General features: G+C 42.3%; 1 protein-coding gene across 1 annotated transcript in view; it reads right to left on the bottom strand.

The window, feature by feature from the left end:
* HHIPL1 (HHIP like 1) overlaps positions 1–17,044 on the bottom strand; it is a 152,326-nt gene that overhangs the window by 130,180 nt on the left and 5,102 nt on the right. The window contains exons 2-4 of the mRNA XM_069208295.1: positions 14,505–15,154; positions 2,443–2,586; positions 942–1,270 (exon numbers count right to left, since the gene is read on the bottom strand). Coding sequence (XP_069064396.1) covers positions 942–1,270; positions 2,443–2,586; positions 14,505–15,154 — 1,123 coding nt within the window. The remainder of the gene's footprint in view (positions 1–941; positions 1,271–2,442; positions 2,587–14,504; positions 15,155–17,044) is intronic.

The raw sequence follows: 17,044 nt of genomic DNA, 5'->3' as shown, positions 1-17,044 counted from the left end.
TAATCCTAGGATCAGGGAGTTGTGTTCACCTGAATCCATGTATGTTTCTCATAGAATGTCTAGTCAGGTTAAAAAGCCTACTAGTGCTACTCTGAGTCTGTTGGCACAACTTGCTACCTCTCAGGTGTGTTTCCTTGGATCACTAAGCTCCTGAGGGAGTTGACAGGGCTTCATGTGCAGTGTGGCAGTGTTTTTCGCAGAGAGGCTAATAGGTTCCCTTGCGTGACAATTATTTGCCTGCCACATTGGCTCATGCCCATACATTTGCATCTGACTGTTGCCTAGACGTCTGTGGCACTCTTGCAACATTTTGTGGACCTGGAGTACTTCAATGTGCTTTTCTCTAATTCTGTTTTCGTACCAGTATAGGTTACCTTCATCCTGGATCCTGTCATGCCTGGGTGCTGAGAGTCAGTCTTTGCTTCTGCACTCTCACGTAAGTAAGGACTGGGATAAGGAAGACGAACGAGGAGGTAATGTCCCAGTTATGTACTCGTAAACTCTATTAATGCAAGTCCCAGTCTTAGTTATCCAAGTCCTCTTCCACCTTCCCTTCCCTTCCATATGTCCTCCTGTGGGCACTCCTTCAGGACCCAGAATGCTTGCTTAGTTTTCTAAGGTGTTTCCCTGAAACGTGGGAATGGGGGATGTAAAGGGAGGGACAGGGATTCACAAAATTGAAAAGGAACAAAGACTCAGCAGTAAGGGAATGAGAAAATAGCCTACTTCCAGCTACATTATACAGGCTTACCTGTCTCCTTGAGGTGGCTCACCTGTAAGTAAGAACTGAGATAAGAAGCACTAGCATTCAGAGTCATGAATATTACCAGTGAGCAATCAGGACATTATGAAGTACTAACAATGCCCCTACATTCAACAACTAATAAAAGAAACATAGAAGGTTGAAAGGCATTTAACTTTAAAGTATAAGGTGTAATTACCCAGTGAAGAATTGGAACAGAGCTTTTTATCGTAACAGCTGAAGCCTTCCTTTGCTCTCCAGCCGTAGTTTTTTCCTTTTTCTATAACGTCAATTTCTTCAAATTTATTTTGTCCCACATCGCCGCAGAAGATACGTCCTTTTCCTTCCTTGGTGATGGGGTCACCTCTATCAAAAGAGCAGCGCCACATGTTCCTAACACCGTAAGCATAGATTTCAGGTCGAGCGGACGCGTCATTAACAAATGGGTTGTCGAGTGGAATTCTATAAAGTGGTCCTTGGTTATTATTGTCAACATTGATCCGCAGCACCTTGCCTAATAAAGCTGACCTGTCAGAGGCGAAACAAAGGGCAAAGAAGCAGAAATTTAATACCCATGAATTTGTAGCAAAAGAACATATTTTCTCCTATCCACTCAATTTAATGTAACAATCTAGAAGTGCTTGCTTGGCAAACTTTCAAAAATGGCTGTAAAATACATATTTCTATTCTCTTGGTTAGAAATACCGAATTAGTGTATTAAAGCACTATTAAGAAAAAGCACCAGTATAATAAACACAATAAATGTCATCATAACGTCAGTGGAAAATTGTCAATTTACTGGAAGAAAGAACTGCCTAGCAAATTTATAATTTAGAGTACTTATTAAGACTTAAAAGAACCCTATAGTTTCACACTCATTTTTAAAGAATATTGCCAGATGTGCCATTGCAAAAGATTGAGAGCTCTCTTTCTTTAGTTTAAACATGCTGTCAAGTAGTTTCAAACACTCCAATTTTTTGTTTTTATGCAATAAATGCGTGAGCCGTTGCAATGTGTGGGTACCATGGAATTATTTGGTAATATTATCGTTTGTTACTAATTTTACTGAGCGTACACGACCAGAAAATAACTACTACATATTCATAATTCTATTCATTATCTTGTTGGTCATCCTCATCGCTTGCTTTGACTTCTGTCACGCTTATCGTACACCCACAGCATAGTGCAATTTGGATTTTTCTCCGCTGAACTTTACGATGGGGGCATGAAGGGCGATTACAGTGACCTTTGGGCATTTGTTAGACACAACCTCCATTAGACGTCACTGGCATCCATTAAAGGTCACTAGCATCCATTAGAGGTCACTAGCATTCAAGTATCACCTAAAATTCAAAGGAATGGAGCCCCATGGGAATCCCAACCTATGATGAAGATCCAGCCACGCTATCTCACCAAGAAACTTTAAGGAGCAACAGGTTGGGATGCAAGAAGTTTTGGCGCAGATGCTTGCTCTTGGAAAGGGACAAAGCTGAAAAAGTAGATAGGTGCTCGAAATGGATCGTGAGGAAAGCCGTATACATGGGGTATTTGTGAGGGCTACCCCATGTCAACAGAACTAAAAGATTAAAAACAATTTGGTAAATGATTTTAAAATAACTGGAGGACAGTCAAGGAGACATTTCCAAAATAAATACAAATAAGAAACATGCAAGAAGTCACTAGGAGCAAGGTGCACTTACATATTCTGAGCGTTTCCAAATGTTCCAAAAGGGTCTCCAGCCATCCCCCCATCGCCAATAAATATATAGAGGTAACCATCATCTCCGAACAGCAGTTGTCCTCCGTTGTGATTTGATGCTGGCTCGTCTACTTCCAGAATTATCCTGGTGAATAAAAACAATCGACAATAAAATTATCAAGTACAGTCATTGCAAAATAGATAATAACTAGAACACTACAATGTTAGACTCTCCCAGGCATACAAAGCAATTTGTGAATAGTCGAGAGTGAATTTATTAAATGGAGATACAATCATAATTCCACAACCATGCCTCTCGAAGCACTTTCACAGCATTTTTACATAAGCACGTTAAAAAAAAATTAAGTGTACCAAGATTGCCAACCAAAAAAACACCAACTAATATGACGAACTTCAAAGAGTGTGAAAAAATAGGGAGGGGTAAAATTCACGTAATTTGCACTAGGGTAATTATGTACATTTTCTCTAACATTATGTGAAATTATGCCTAATTACGTAAAATTCAAACAGCCAGTTGGTGCTACATTTTAGCACAAATTTCATTTTTGCGTCCATTCTGGACGCAAGGACAAATTTGACACACAAAAAAATAGCACAAACAAAGCAAACTGCAGCTGCTCACTTTTTGGCCATTCTCATGCGCTAGTGCTAATTTTTTTGCCAAGAACGGTGCATCATTAAGGGACCTGTCATCAGAGCCCAGCCTTTGCTCGGATAGTGCCCTGGGCGGACAGATATGTGGCGGCCTCGCTACTGAATGAAAAAAGGCAGCAGGGGACCCCTTTTGTGTGCTAAATACAGAAGTAGCTGGCCTCTGAATACAAACACTGTTGCTCCTCTGCCCTCAACTCACCTGAATTATCCACAGATGAGCTCTGTCATGCTGATGCCATGTTGCTTGTTGGGAGAAGGGGGGTTGATGTGTGGCAGCAGGAGGTGAGAGGAAGATGGGAGGGCAACAAAGGGGGCTGAGAGCTTTAAACAACGCATGCACTATTTTAAAAATGATTAAAAGTACTTTACAATGAATTACTGGAGCCATGTGAGAGTGGAGCCTGTTGTATGTATGACCCTAATGAAGACCACTCTGTGTGCCCCTCTAAAGATCAGCGCCCTGTGCCTGGTCCCTGTTCGCCCATGACAGAAGCCAGTCCTATCTGGCACAATAATGTAATTTGGGGATTTTTGAGTAAAAAGTATAACAAGAATGTACTGAAGTGCTAGCGTAACAGAAATATCACCCAGGCGTAGAAAAAATGCATAATGCTTAAAGAAACTGGCATTTGACAATAGGTGGGGGGTGCCAAGAAAGTGTGGAGTTCAAAGTTGACCTGTTTCAGTACAAGCAGAGCTCAGATGTAATATAAAAGGTGTCCGGAAGTGTGGGCACACATGCACACTCTCATTTAGGACTGCGCATAAGTAAAGCTCTGTAATCACACTGCAGCACCGCTACGACTATCCTGCTGGTTTTGAGTATCCACAACTAAGAAATTTCGACCAACAAACGTCTGATGGTAGTAAAGTTAAAAAAAAGTTAGATGACATGAATGACTTCTCCATTCAAAACACTAGTCGTTCTCCACATTGGGGTAGTGCGGTGCTGGGCTTTCTGCGGTTTCTTGCCAAGGCACAAAAATACATCTCTCGAACATTCCAGAGCTGTCTGCCAAACGGGGTTTTGAGAGGAACAGGTACCATGAACCTCTGTACTTACTCCTGCCCCCATATTACACTCCATTTTATCACCAGCGTAGGGATGGAATAAACAGTAGTGGAGAAGGGGGTGCCTTTTGCACTCAACCTGCATTTGCCTTCGTTTTAAACTGACACAAAAATCTTTTCCAATTTGCTCCAAACTCAAAATGAGAACCACATGCCACGGTATGAGTGCAGGACGCAAGCCCTTTTGGTTAATTCAGACGTGGCAACCCTCAGCGTGCCACCATGTGTCACATGATCTCAGCTTCCTTCACATGGTGACACAGCGAGAAGCCAATATGGTGGCAGGGAGGATGAGCTGGAAGCCACTGTAAACAGTAAACACCCGAAAACATCTGCACCAGTCTCAGAAAGCTTTTTTTCTTTTTTTGGAGCTGGGAGGTTGGTGGCAAAAGTGCCTCGCAGGCAGTTCTCAGCACAAGACACCCCTCTTCAAAACTCCGCCATCCACTCACACGGTGAAATATTTTTTAAGTTAGTAGGTCGGTTAGTGGAATGTGTGTGGGGGGTGGTGGTGCATATTGAAATATAACTCCTATCGTACAATTAACGATTTTCTAGGGACACAATGAGGAAGGCTCACGATTTTCTTAGAACACTTTATTTTTCTCAAAGTACTTGATAATCGTTATTCATCTGCATCAACCAGGGGGCTGATGTGCCCAAGTGGAAATGTTGTGTGTCAAAGGTAGGGGGATTAGTTTAGAAAAGTAAGTGGTAGTTGTTGTCCCTAGAGATAGCACAGGTCTGCCCACTCTACTCTAATGCTGTTGTGGACATCCTTCTGAATTTACCAGGTAAAGAAATCTTGGAAGAATGAGACCAGGTGGAAATGTGAATCTCGTTGTTTCAATCTGGGGAATTCTGTGATCCACACAAATTGTTTCATCCCCCTCACTCGAACTGTTCACGAGTGAATCACTTTGCGATGCGTGAAACTTATGCGATAACATTCTGTTGGTAAAGCAATTGAGAGACACATCCACAAGAGCATGTGCAAGCAGCAAGCCACTGAAACATTTTACAGAATGGTTAGCAAAGGACCTGTTGCATTTTTGGTCGTGCATTGACAGTTAAAATGTATAGATTTGACTGAACTATTTTCATTTTGTTAAAGAGCAGCAAGTAGGCTCAGATAGACTAATATTCTCCTGCCACAAGTCAAAATACAGTTTCCCGAATAATTTACAATGGCTACTTTTTAGTTACTGTGGATTTATTTTCTGTGGGCAACATTTGCCAGGAAACATTTCTTGTTTCTGATTGTGACTAGGCATTGTTGTTCCAACTTAATCTGCCATAAAATAAAATAAATACATGGCGTTTCATAATGTTATGTACTTTCAGACGGTCTGTGGTTTTGCAATAACTATCAGTATGTTAGAGGCAGCATTCAAAGTTCAGAACAGTCGTGACCTTTGTCACCCTGCTGACAGTCTGCCAACATCTCTCAGAGATCCCTATGTACATTCCGGGAACGTGCAGGACACATGACTCCAGAAAAGGGGGAAAAGGTCAACCGGCGACAAGGCACTGAAATCCAGCATGCATTATGAGCACCAAGGCGAAGTAACCTCCGTCCACTACCATCGCGAGTCAAGTCATCCTTCTAGACCAGCTCAAACCCCTTCTGGTACTTCGTCCGTCTATACCAGATCCACCACCCAACCACCCAGCTACTGTGGCCCCAGCCCCCAGGAAATCCATCTCTGCTCCTGTAACCCACACATGTTCAGTCTTGCGGGTCACCTTATTCTTATGCAGCAGTGACCACAGCTGCAGCACAAGAAGCCTGGGTACACAACTGTTATTGGGCTCAGAGAGAGCACACCATAATGTCAGGAAATATCACACCACAGAGCAGGAAGTTGACGTACTGATACAGAGAAGCAGGCTATAGCATAGTCCATGAAAAATAAAGCGGAAACAGGATAAAGGACAGAAACAGGTCCGAGACGGCAAGTCAACCCTAATACTTACCAACAGGAAAAGGAACAGTTAACTAGACAAACACATTGGGGTACTGCCAGGGATGTACAAAATAAGACCCAGAACTCCCACAGTGACTGGAAAACTCAGGCAAATATTTATGAAATATTTGTGCCGCCTTAGTGTCATTTTTATAGCAGTGCGGACTTAACTCTGTATTCATATTCTGACGCTAGATCCGTCTAGCATCAAAATATTGGAGTTAGCGCCATTTCTAGGAAGCGCCAACCGACCTTGCGTCAATGAGATGCAAAGTAGGCATTCCCTTCCTAAAATTAATGCTATCCCCCAAGCACCATATTGAATACCTGACACTGAAAAGACGCACAAGTGGGAGGCGGACCTAAATAATGGTGCTAAGCCCACTTAGCGCCATTACTTAACGCCTGGTCAGACCAGGCGTTAATGTGCAGGTAGGCCCATTTCCTTGGAGAAACACCATGGAATGGGCACTAAGATGCCGACCATAACATCACCACCACCGACATCACAGGGACACTACAGGAGGAGAGAGCCCATCCCAGGTAATTTGCAGGTAAGTGTATGTGTGTGGTGTGCCACAGGGGACCCCCTTACATGGGGCCTGCTGCCTGGCACTGGGTATGTTGGGCTTGCCCTGGGGACACTGGTCCCCGTGTGGTGGGCATATGGGTGATGGTAATGGCTCTTGTCTATACTTTGACAGTAGTAATTTTTGGGCTGCTTGCGCATCAATAAATGATGCTAGATTATTTTGCCACTAATCAGCCTACTGTAATTTTTTACCCACTAGCGCCATTTCCTCTAACGCCATCACTCACAGGCTAGCATCTTTTTTTAAGACATCAGCCATTCCTTAGTGCCACTGTACATCATTTCTTAAATATGGCGAACGGCTGGCGTTCCGGAATGCTGTTAAAAAAATGACGCGGAACTGCGCTAGTGCCGTCGTGTGACATTTTTCAGAAGTATGGGCCTCAGTGTCTCTGTGAAGATTACTCCTACAGACAATCTCTCTGCAAGACTCATAGAAAGTTGGCAACACAAAAGAGATTCTGCGTCTGGACTCTAGGGCACAAACTATGATTTTACTTACATACGTGAGAAAAACCCCTTTGGGTCCAGCTAGAAACACAAAGGAGATACCTAAGAAAGTAGGAATATCAAATTGTCACAATTAAAGCACTTACAACTACATGTGATACAAGACAAAAGGTTGAGCAGGGATGGACTCCCTGAAACCAGGAGCCAAACACTGTGCAAAAGTAACATAGACATAAACAGGGAAGAAATAAATAGTACATCGACCAAACAATAAAACTGCAAGAGGACTACTTAGTGAGTAGCAGAACAGCCTACTCCAAGTAAACAAGCACACTTATGGCAGAAGAAAGTGGAAAACAAGAAAGCGACTACCAAGACAAAATGGCTGATAAAACAAAAAACAAAAACCAAGTAGTCTACGGAGCAGGTACAGGAGGAAAGGAAAGAAACAGGGAACAAGCAAAGGAGAAACTGGATGAGATGCAAGGATTCAAGACAGGAAGCAAAGACAAATAGTAGTAGGACAAGAAGGATGAAACTAGGAGCAATTAGGGAAGGAGAGGAACGGAAGCTGCACTATGTCTGCAGATTAAAGACTGAAAATGGAGAAAAGCTAAACACAACATGGGGTTGAGAGAAATCTGCAGCAAACAGCAGTGGAGCAGAACATATACTGGTAGTAGCAAGCCCAAAATAGGACATCACACAGGCAACAAAAGATACAGTACAAAAAGATTCAAACTTTAATGCATGGGGAATGAGCTTTAGGCAATAGCAGCTTATAAGAGGCTTTAGGCAGCAGCTAGCCCAATGTGGAACAATATTATTGGGCTGCACAAGACGTAGACACAGGTGTGTGCAATCCTATTCCTTCAGAGGTTTTGAAAGAAAAACTAAGGCTGAAGCATAGTGAAGGAAAGTACCATCTTGCCTGGCATGTTACCCCTATTTTTACATGTATGTCAGTTTGTTTTTGCCTCTCACAGGGATCCTGCTAGATAGGACCCCAGTGCTCATAGTTTGTGGCCTGAATGTGTATACCTGTGTAGTGACTAACTGTGTCACTGAGGCTCTGCTAATCAGAACCTCAGTGCTTATGCTCTCTCTGCCTTTAAATTTGTCACTATACGCTAGTAACCATTTTTACCAATTTCAATTGGCACACTGGAACACCCTTATAATTCCTTAGTATATGGTACCTAGGTACCCAGGGTATTGGGGCTCCAGGAGATCCATATGGGCTGCAGCATTTCTTTTGCAACCCATAGGGACCTCAGACAAACCTTTACACAGGACTGCCATTGCAGCCTGAGGGAAATAACGCACATGTTAGTTCACAGCCATTTTCACTGCACTTAAGTAACTTATAAGTCACCTATATGTCTAACTTTCACTTGGTGAAGGTCAGGTGCAAAGTTACTAAGTGTGAGGGCACCCTTGCACTAGCAAAGGAGCCCCCACATAGTTCAGTGCCATTCCTCCGGACTTTGTAAGTGTGGGGACACCATTACACACGTGTACTACATATAGGTCAATACCTATATGTAGCTTCACAATGGTAACTTCGAACATGGCCATGTAACATGTCTAAGATCATGGAATTGTCCCCCCAATTCAAATCTGGTACTGGGCAGTCAATTCCATGCATCCTGGGGGCTCCACTACGGACCCTCAGTACTGCCAAACCAGCTCTCTGGGGTTTTCTCTGCAGCTACAGCTGCTGCCAACCCACAGACAGGGTTCTGCCCTCCTGGGGTCTAGGTAGCCCAGTCCACTGATGTAAGTGGAGTAAGAGGGGACAGGAAGACAATAAGCAAAAGTCACAGTATGAAGAAATCCAAGTGTGCAACACGGCAGGCCTCCAGGTTTCATTATTGTATGGAGATGATCAGTCTTGGTTTAACATCCCTCGGTATATAATGGGGGCAACATGCATTAGAAATATACTACCAGAATGGAATTTCCACAATAAACACACCACAAAGCAAAGTAATGGTATTTAGGAAATGCCCACGGAAAATGTGCTTGACCTGGAAGGTGACTTGAGTGTGTCTCCAAAGAGTTAAATATTGCATCTATCTGGGAATAGAATTCTCAAAATCTGAATTGCAAACAACAGGTGGATCAAGAATTTACTTGTGCTGTCTCACAAAGTAGTTGACTGAGCAGTCATAAGGTAACAATGAATAGATGCATGCTGTTCTTCTAACAGGTGCATTAGGTTTAAGCACTACATAACCTTTTAAATGAAGTTAAATATATTCCTCATAAATGTTTGTTGGTATTGAAAAAGAAGAGGAGCTAACTTTGAAAAACTCAAAATATTTTACAAAGTACATATATATATATTTAGATTCAAACGTTGGTGCATTTATCTGAATGTGCTTGTGAAATTTAAAAAGAGATTGAGTTGGGTACTCAGATCTCTAAAGATTTATGTTTGCAGTATTTATAAATGTAAACTACGCCATGTTGGGTGATACAAGAGAATCTAAGGTCGTGGGCTGGTCTAAATGTGATGGAACGAGTAGTAAAAAAGCAGCAACGGACTTAAGCTCTATATTGACTTAAGTTATCAATCTTAAATAGGTAACCTATCCCCGGCATGAGTATCTGCTACACAGGAAAGTGTAAAGTGTAAAACAAAGCTTGGCTATATTTTAAATGCAAATGGTACTTACACAAAATGGAAAAGAGTTACCAACATGTAATTATGAAGTAATTGAGCTTTCAATATGCTCCACTATCAGTTTGTTTGTTATCAAGTTTTCACGTTTTTAAATTTATTGTAAGAATGGACTGATATGTTTATGTGTTTGGATCTTCTTTGAGGGTTTTTAAAACCTAATAAAATTAACTGAAATAATAGGACGGGCCAGGCTGAGATGTATTTATTTATAGAGTACACTGTCACCAAAGGTGTTTTGGTGTGAGGGGAACAAGAAAAGACTGGCAAAAATATAATACAAACATAGTAACAGTTAATAAAAAATGATAAGGGCCAATGCGCCCAGATGTCAGTACAATAAGTGAGTTTTAAGATATTTCTTAAAACAATTATGTGTAGAGAGCGGTGACAGTCCAGTGGGCGGTGCATTTCAAATCAGTATGTCATAATGAACCTCGGTCAACTTTGAGGCAACCAATTCTACTTTTCATCAAGTATTGTAAAGATTTTAGGACACCTCCACCTCCTCAAGCACCCACAAACCAAAAGGACTGAGCAAGAACAAAAATTATCAGCGCCGAGAAAGGTAGCAGCTTATTTTAAGACCTTCAATGGGTGACTCATTTTAAGAAGCATCACAAAACAAAATAAAACGATAGACGGAGTGTTGTAACTTTTCAAACATCACCACCAGTCACAGATCTGGATTTAATCCATCTTTATTTTGCTCACCACATCACCCCAATTTGGAGCCAGCCATATGCAAATTCATCTTGACCATGTTCCCCATGGGAACAGTCCAGCCCTAACTGCCAGGCCAGGTCCTCGCTGGATAGGAAACAAGCATTCTGGGACCGGTTTCAAGGTATCACCCTTCATCAGCCAGGCTAGCTTGAATCCAGTGGCCCAGCGAACAACGGACTCATGTCTGGGCATACCCTAACCACTTAGGGCACACACGGCAACATCACAAAACAAATTAAAATGATAGACCGAGTGCTAAAACTTTTGAAACATTCACCCCCAGTCACAAATCTGGGTTTAATCCATCGTTATTTTGCTTGCCAAATCTCTCCAGTTTGGAACCAGCCATATGCAAATCAGTCTTGACCCTGTGCCCCATGGGAACAGTCGAACCCGAACTGCCAGGCCAGGTCCTCCCTGGACAGGAAACAAGCATCCTGGGACTGGTTTCAGGGTATCACCCTTCATCAGCCAGGCTAGCTTGCATCCAGTGGCGCAGCGAGCAAGGAACCCACGTCTGGACATACCCTAGCCACTTAGGGCGCACAAGGCAACATCACAAAACAAAATAAAATGATGAATGGAGTGCTGAAACTTTTAAAACACTCACCCCCAGTCACAGATCCTGGTTTAATCCATTGTTACTTTGCTTGTCACATCATCCCACTTTGGACCAAGCCATATGCAAATCAATCTTGACCCTGTTCAGCATGGGAACAGTCCAGCCCAAACTGCCAGGCCAGGTCCTTCTTGGACAGGAAATAAGCTGAAACTGATGGATTAAACCCATATCTGTCACTGGGAGTGAATGTATGATCTGTTCTGCATTCCATCCATCATCTGTTGTTTTTGCATTTGTCGCCCTAAGAGGAAAGGGTATGCCAGACGTGGGTCTCGTGCTTGCTATACCACCAAATTCAAGCTCACTTGGCTGATGAAGGGTCATAGTCTGAAACAGTTCTCAGGATACTTGTTTATGGTCCAGGGGAGACCTGATTTGGCAGTTCGGGCTGGACTGTTCTCAAGGGAAACATGGTCAAGACTGATTTGCACATGCGTGGGTCCTAACTGGAACGTCATGGCAAGCAAAAAACTGATGGATTAAACCCAGATCTGTGACTGGGGCCGAAGGTTTGAGTTGTTCTTCATTCCGTCCATCATTTGTTGTTTTTTTCATTTTATGAAGCTCCAGAAACTGCCTTAAAATTGTTCAGTACTCGTGGCTGGCGATCCTTTAGGTTATTATGCACATTTAAAATAAACCATGACTCAGCATAACATACTCTAACATAGTGTAGCATAAAATAAAATTAGAACTTAACATATGCACAATGATCTACAAATACATTATATATATCATGACATACAATAATATAGATAACAGAACCGCCCATGACATATAAAAAAACATTGCATAAATAACTCAGTCATAAATTAATCCACAACAGGGATGTGGAATTCCTATCGCCTGATGCCCAGGACATCTTGTTTGGGGTCAAGGGCAACAGGTTTTTATGTTTACTTTGCCCTTGGGACAAGTATGCCCAACCCTCTGTAGCACAAACCCTTTGGCTGCCTATTTACAAAGAGTGGAACTCTCTGCAGTTGGGGTAATATGTTTCCAAAAGATAATGCTGTTCGAACTTGTATTTATGGCTCATTATTTGAAAGCCTTCATTATTAGGGTGAGTGCTGTAAGTAAATGTTTTAAGGTCACACTTCACTACTGACGTTGGTTCCAGTACAAAAAAAAAAAAAAAGTGTATACACATGTTTGAAAAGTTTAGGCTATGAGGCTAAGTATAATGCTCCCAGAATGCTCTCTGATTAGATGCAAATGAAGTGTCATTTAGTAAAATGTGTTGATGCATGCTAGTATTTCCCAAAATATTTCTAATGGAAAATCAGTGTAACCATTTTCAACACGAACATGGGAAGCATGAAAATAAACAAACACTGACAAAGCCAACTGGTCTGACATATTTTTATAAGTCTTTTAGTTTCATCAATGCGTGTCTTGTTTTGACATGGCTTTTGTAACACTTTATTGTTGTGGGAGCTACCAGGACCTCAACATTGTAACAAACACTGGCAAAAAAAAATAAATAATGTTTTTGAACTCTAAAAGCACACATTGCCACCAGTGGCATAACAAAGGCCACGCAGCCGCCCTCCAGGGGGCCCCTTCAGCAGGAACCTGCCCTGAGTGAGTCTGGAGAGGGGGCTCCACCATGTTCTTTGCAAAGGGTCACCCTCCACTTTCGTTACGTCACTGATTGCCACTGTAGTTCCTGACACTGAACAAAACTACTTTGTGTGCCAATATGCTCCTTGTGGAACAGCAGAATGCGATCACTTACAGTAAAGCCAGCCGAAAGAGAGAGAAATAGAAGATTAATAAAAACAAAATGTCTTTGTTAACACCAGACCTAATTAGGGACCAAGACCCACATGTAGGTAGCTTTTTGCATGTGGCAAACAGCGACTTTCGCTGTTTGCGACGTCCAAAAAGCACATTGCGATGCACAAACCCAGTTTTGCGATTCAGTAACCTGGTTACCGAATCGCAAAACGGGTTTGCGACTCGCAATTAGGAAGGGGTGTTCCCTTCCTAATTGCGACTCGCAGTGCAATGTAGGATTGTTTTGTGACCGCGAACGCGGGCGCAAACCAATCGCAGTTTGCACCCATTTCAAATGGGTGCTAACACTTTTGCAAAAGGGAAGGGGTCCCTATGGGAACCCTTCCCCATTGTGAATGTCACTATAAACATTTTTTCAGAGCAGGCAGTGGTCCTGTGGACCACTGCCTGCTCTGAAAAAATGAAACGAAAACGTTTCATTTTTCATTTTTGTAATGCATCTCGTTTTCCTTTAAGGAAGCAGTCACAGACATGCTGGTCCGCCATCTCTAGCAGGTCACCATCCCTGCGAGGGCTGCTATTCGCAAGGGGGTCGCAAATTGCGACCCACCTCATGATTGTTCACTAGGTGGGCATTTGCGAAGCCCTTGTGAATCACAGATGGTGTCAGGGACACCATCCTACATTCGGATTTGCGACTCGCAAATTGCGAGTCGCTCTGAATCGCAATTTGCGGGTCGCAAATCTGAACCTACCTACATGTGGCCCCAAATTCTTAAAGAAAGTCACAAAAGTGCACCCATGGTACATGTCGTACCACTATAAAATATTTGTGAACTGTATTTTAGCATGGGTAAATACGCATGTGTAGATTTGCTCATGTGAAAATCTATTGAGCATTTGCAAGTTCATTTTCCCTCTGGCCACTTTCTTCCCAACCCTGGAAGAAGTTCTAATTCTGCCATTGTCAGGAGTAAATGTCCAACCTTTCTTATTATGGGAAAATATTAGGGAGAAGCTGGTGAAAATCTTTAAAACATGCAGGTTAGTAGGTTTGCAGACTCAAAGGCATTCCAGCCCTGGAACTATTGCTTACTGCTTCCTCCAGCCCCAGTATGCAGATCTGCAGAAAGGTGGCAAAATAAGGAAACTGCTACAGTAGGGATTGAAACTGCAAGTATTCAAGCCCTACTATGGTAGTAGCCCTGGCATAATCAGAGAGGCTATTATCAGAGCTCTTACATAATGAGATTGCTGCCATAATTTTTCGCTACACCACATGGCACCAAAGGGACAAGTAGATCTTTTTACAGGACAAGTAGATTTGAGAAGCAACCTGTCCCCTGGACAAGTAGATATTTTAATAAATTCCACACCCCTGCACAAAAACAGCATACACGTTTCTCGGTATGAGGGAGGTCAACATAACCTTTGAGTTCAAACATTCACATCAACATAAAAGAGCAACGTTTGACTTTAAATCTCTGTTCATGACACTTGTGGAAATATGCAGATCATAATTAAACTACTATACCTCTCAGAACTATGATCCAAGGTGTTCATGTCACGAGATGAAATGGTGAACTCACTAATTCGAATTCTCTCTTCGAAGTTTTCAATTTCAACCGAATAGTAAACGTAGACTTTTCCATTGTACTTGAATTTAGGATGGAAGACGAGACAAAGGAACCCCCGTTCATCTCCTTCCCAAGGAGAAGTAAGTACTGCTTCGGTGATATTAAGGAATGGTTTTTCAAGTCTTGTCCGATCGGGTAGGTAAGTCCAAACCAATCCCACTTGTTCTGCAATAAAAAACCTATGTGTACCATCGTTCGCATGTACCATAGCGACGGGATTCTGCAACCCATTGGCCACCTCAACAAGACATAGCTGTAAACAGCCCTCAGAATCTGCTGTAATCAAGCCTAGATTTTTGGTCAGTTTGGTGTTTGTTAGCAGACGGGGAAAACAGTAGTCTTCATCATTGAGTGCCAAATAGTGGCAAAACTTTGCCATGTTATTTTCCAAATTCAACAAGTCCTGGTCATCAGAAATATAGCCAAAGATGGGCCTGCATTTTTGCCATACTTCTGTGCAGTACTCTTTACAAAGTCCTGCCACGGTCCGAACTGGAGTAGATGGATCCTCTGCATCAAACAAATGAGCTGCATAAGGAGAACACTCCTACGAAAAAAAAAGACACCGTCTGTTACTGGTAGTGTAGTGCTTTTAGATGCTAAGAAGTTACTTGTAGGCCATGGCAACTAAGGCACTCATATATCAAGCCTATAAACAAACTAATATAATTAGATGGCAGTATGTCTATCTGTCATGACACCAACTAGTGTATATTTTTGCTCTTGACCCCCGCCCCTCCATAGTGCATCCAGCAAGACCTTGAAGCCAATCAGACAAGATCTCCAGTGCCTTCCCTTTTGCGCCCTCGCCCCCTCCTCAACTGACAACACTAGTCCTTGACATCTGACACACAAATCAAGATTGATATTAATGCACAAAACCCCCTAAATAAACGTATGCAGTACTATCACCTACAAAACCTGCTATCAGATCAAGAAGCCTTTCATTAACGATCTTCCTTTGTTTCAAAGCTTCTTTTCACCAAAAAATATTTTTTAATCATTTGCTGACACATTGACGGCTCTTGCTTATAATACTACCTTAGCCTCTACATAAGCAAAATTAATTACTGTGACGCTGGGAAGTAATTTTTGCCAGAGGAATGAATTTAAGGTAAAATTGCAAGCCCTACCTACCAGCACCAGGAGGTGTGCCTCGGTGTGCAGGAAATCAATCAAGCCAGACAATGAAAGCAGCACAATATGATATATAAAAGTACAGAATAGGACTTCAGTCAACTGGTGTGGGGAGTATATGTGGAATGACAGTGGATCTGTGGAGGTAGGGAGACCACTCTGGATCTCAGCAGAGTGAATGACTTAGCAGTTTAGTGTCAACTACCAGAGTTTATATAAAACATGAGGCTGAAAAGTATGGCTACTAGCACCCACAGACAGAATGCAGGCTCCTACTGGAGAAGATGAGTTCTGTTATGTTGTTTCTTTTTGACAGTATTGGTATAGCATATTGATTCTGAATGCACTCTCTGATATCAGTATCTTAACTATGTAGTATCTGCCCTTGATGCATGGGTAGTACTTAGACAGCCCAGCATGTTTTTTTATTTCTGTGATTCCTGATGTTTATGGGGTTCTGTAGGAGGCTGGCCTGGTTTGTAGTGGGTACTTGAGGTACTCACACCATATACCAGGCCCACTTGTCCCTTATTAGTGAAATGTAGGCAGTGTTCTAGCAGCTTAAGCTGACTACAGGTAGCTGTAGCAGAGCAGCTTAGGCTGAACTAGGAGACATGCAAAGCTCCTGCAATACCACTATAGTTACACAATACTTATACACAATAAAAGACAATACTCAGTCTTACCAAAAATAAAGGTACTTTATTTTAGTGACACAAGGCCAAAAATACCCTTGAGACAATACTCCTTCTAGAGGTAATTATTATACACAATACATACACTAGTAACCAAAATCAGGTAAGTAAACATTCATAGAATAGTGCAAACAGTAGAAAATAAAATAGAAAGTAAAAGGCCTGGGGCAACACAAACCATATCCTAAGAAAGTGGAATGCCAATCACAAATTCCCCCGTAGGCAAGTGTAGTGTGTAGAGGGGTGCTGGGAGTGTAAGAAAACACCAAAGGTAAGTAATGTACCCCACCCCAGAGCCCAGGAAAGTAGAAGTAAAGTACACAAGCTTCCTCAGGACACACTACAAGTCGTGATAAGAGGTTTTGCAAGAACCAAACAAGACAGCAATCAACAACTGGTGGATTCCTGTACCTGAAGACCTGTGAAGAGAGGAGACCAAGTCCAGAAGTTGCAGAAGATTCCATGAAGGACAGGAGCCCCTGCCAACCTAGAAGATGGTGCAAAAGTGGATACTCTGGTAAGACGAAGAGTACAGAAGAGCACCAAAGAAGATGGCTGCGAGTTCCTGCATGGTGCAGGAGACGTCCCACGTCGAGGTGTTGGAT

This window comes from Pleurodeles waltl, chromosome 9, assembly GCF_031143425.1.
Source record: "Pleurodeles waltl isolate 20211129_DDA chromosome 9, aPleWal1.hap1.20221129, whole genome shotgun sequence".
NCBI lineage: Eukaryota > Metazoa > Chordata > Amphibia > Caudata > Salamandridae > Pleurodeles > Pleurodeles waltl.
The sequence above is the reverse complement of the archived record's forward strand: the minus strand, read 5'-3'. Positions and strand labels throughout refer to the sequence as shown.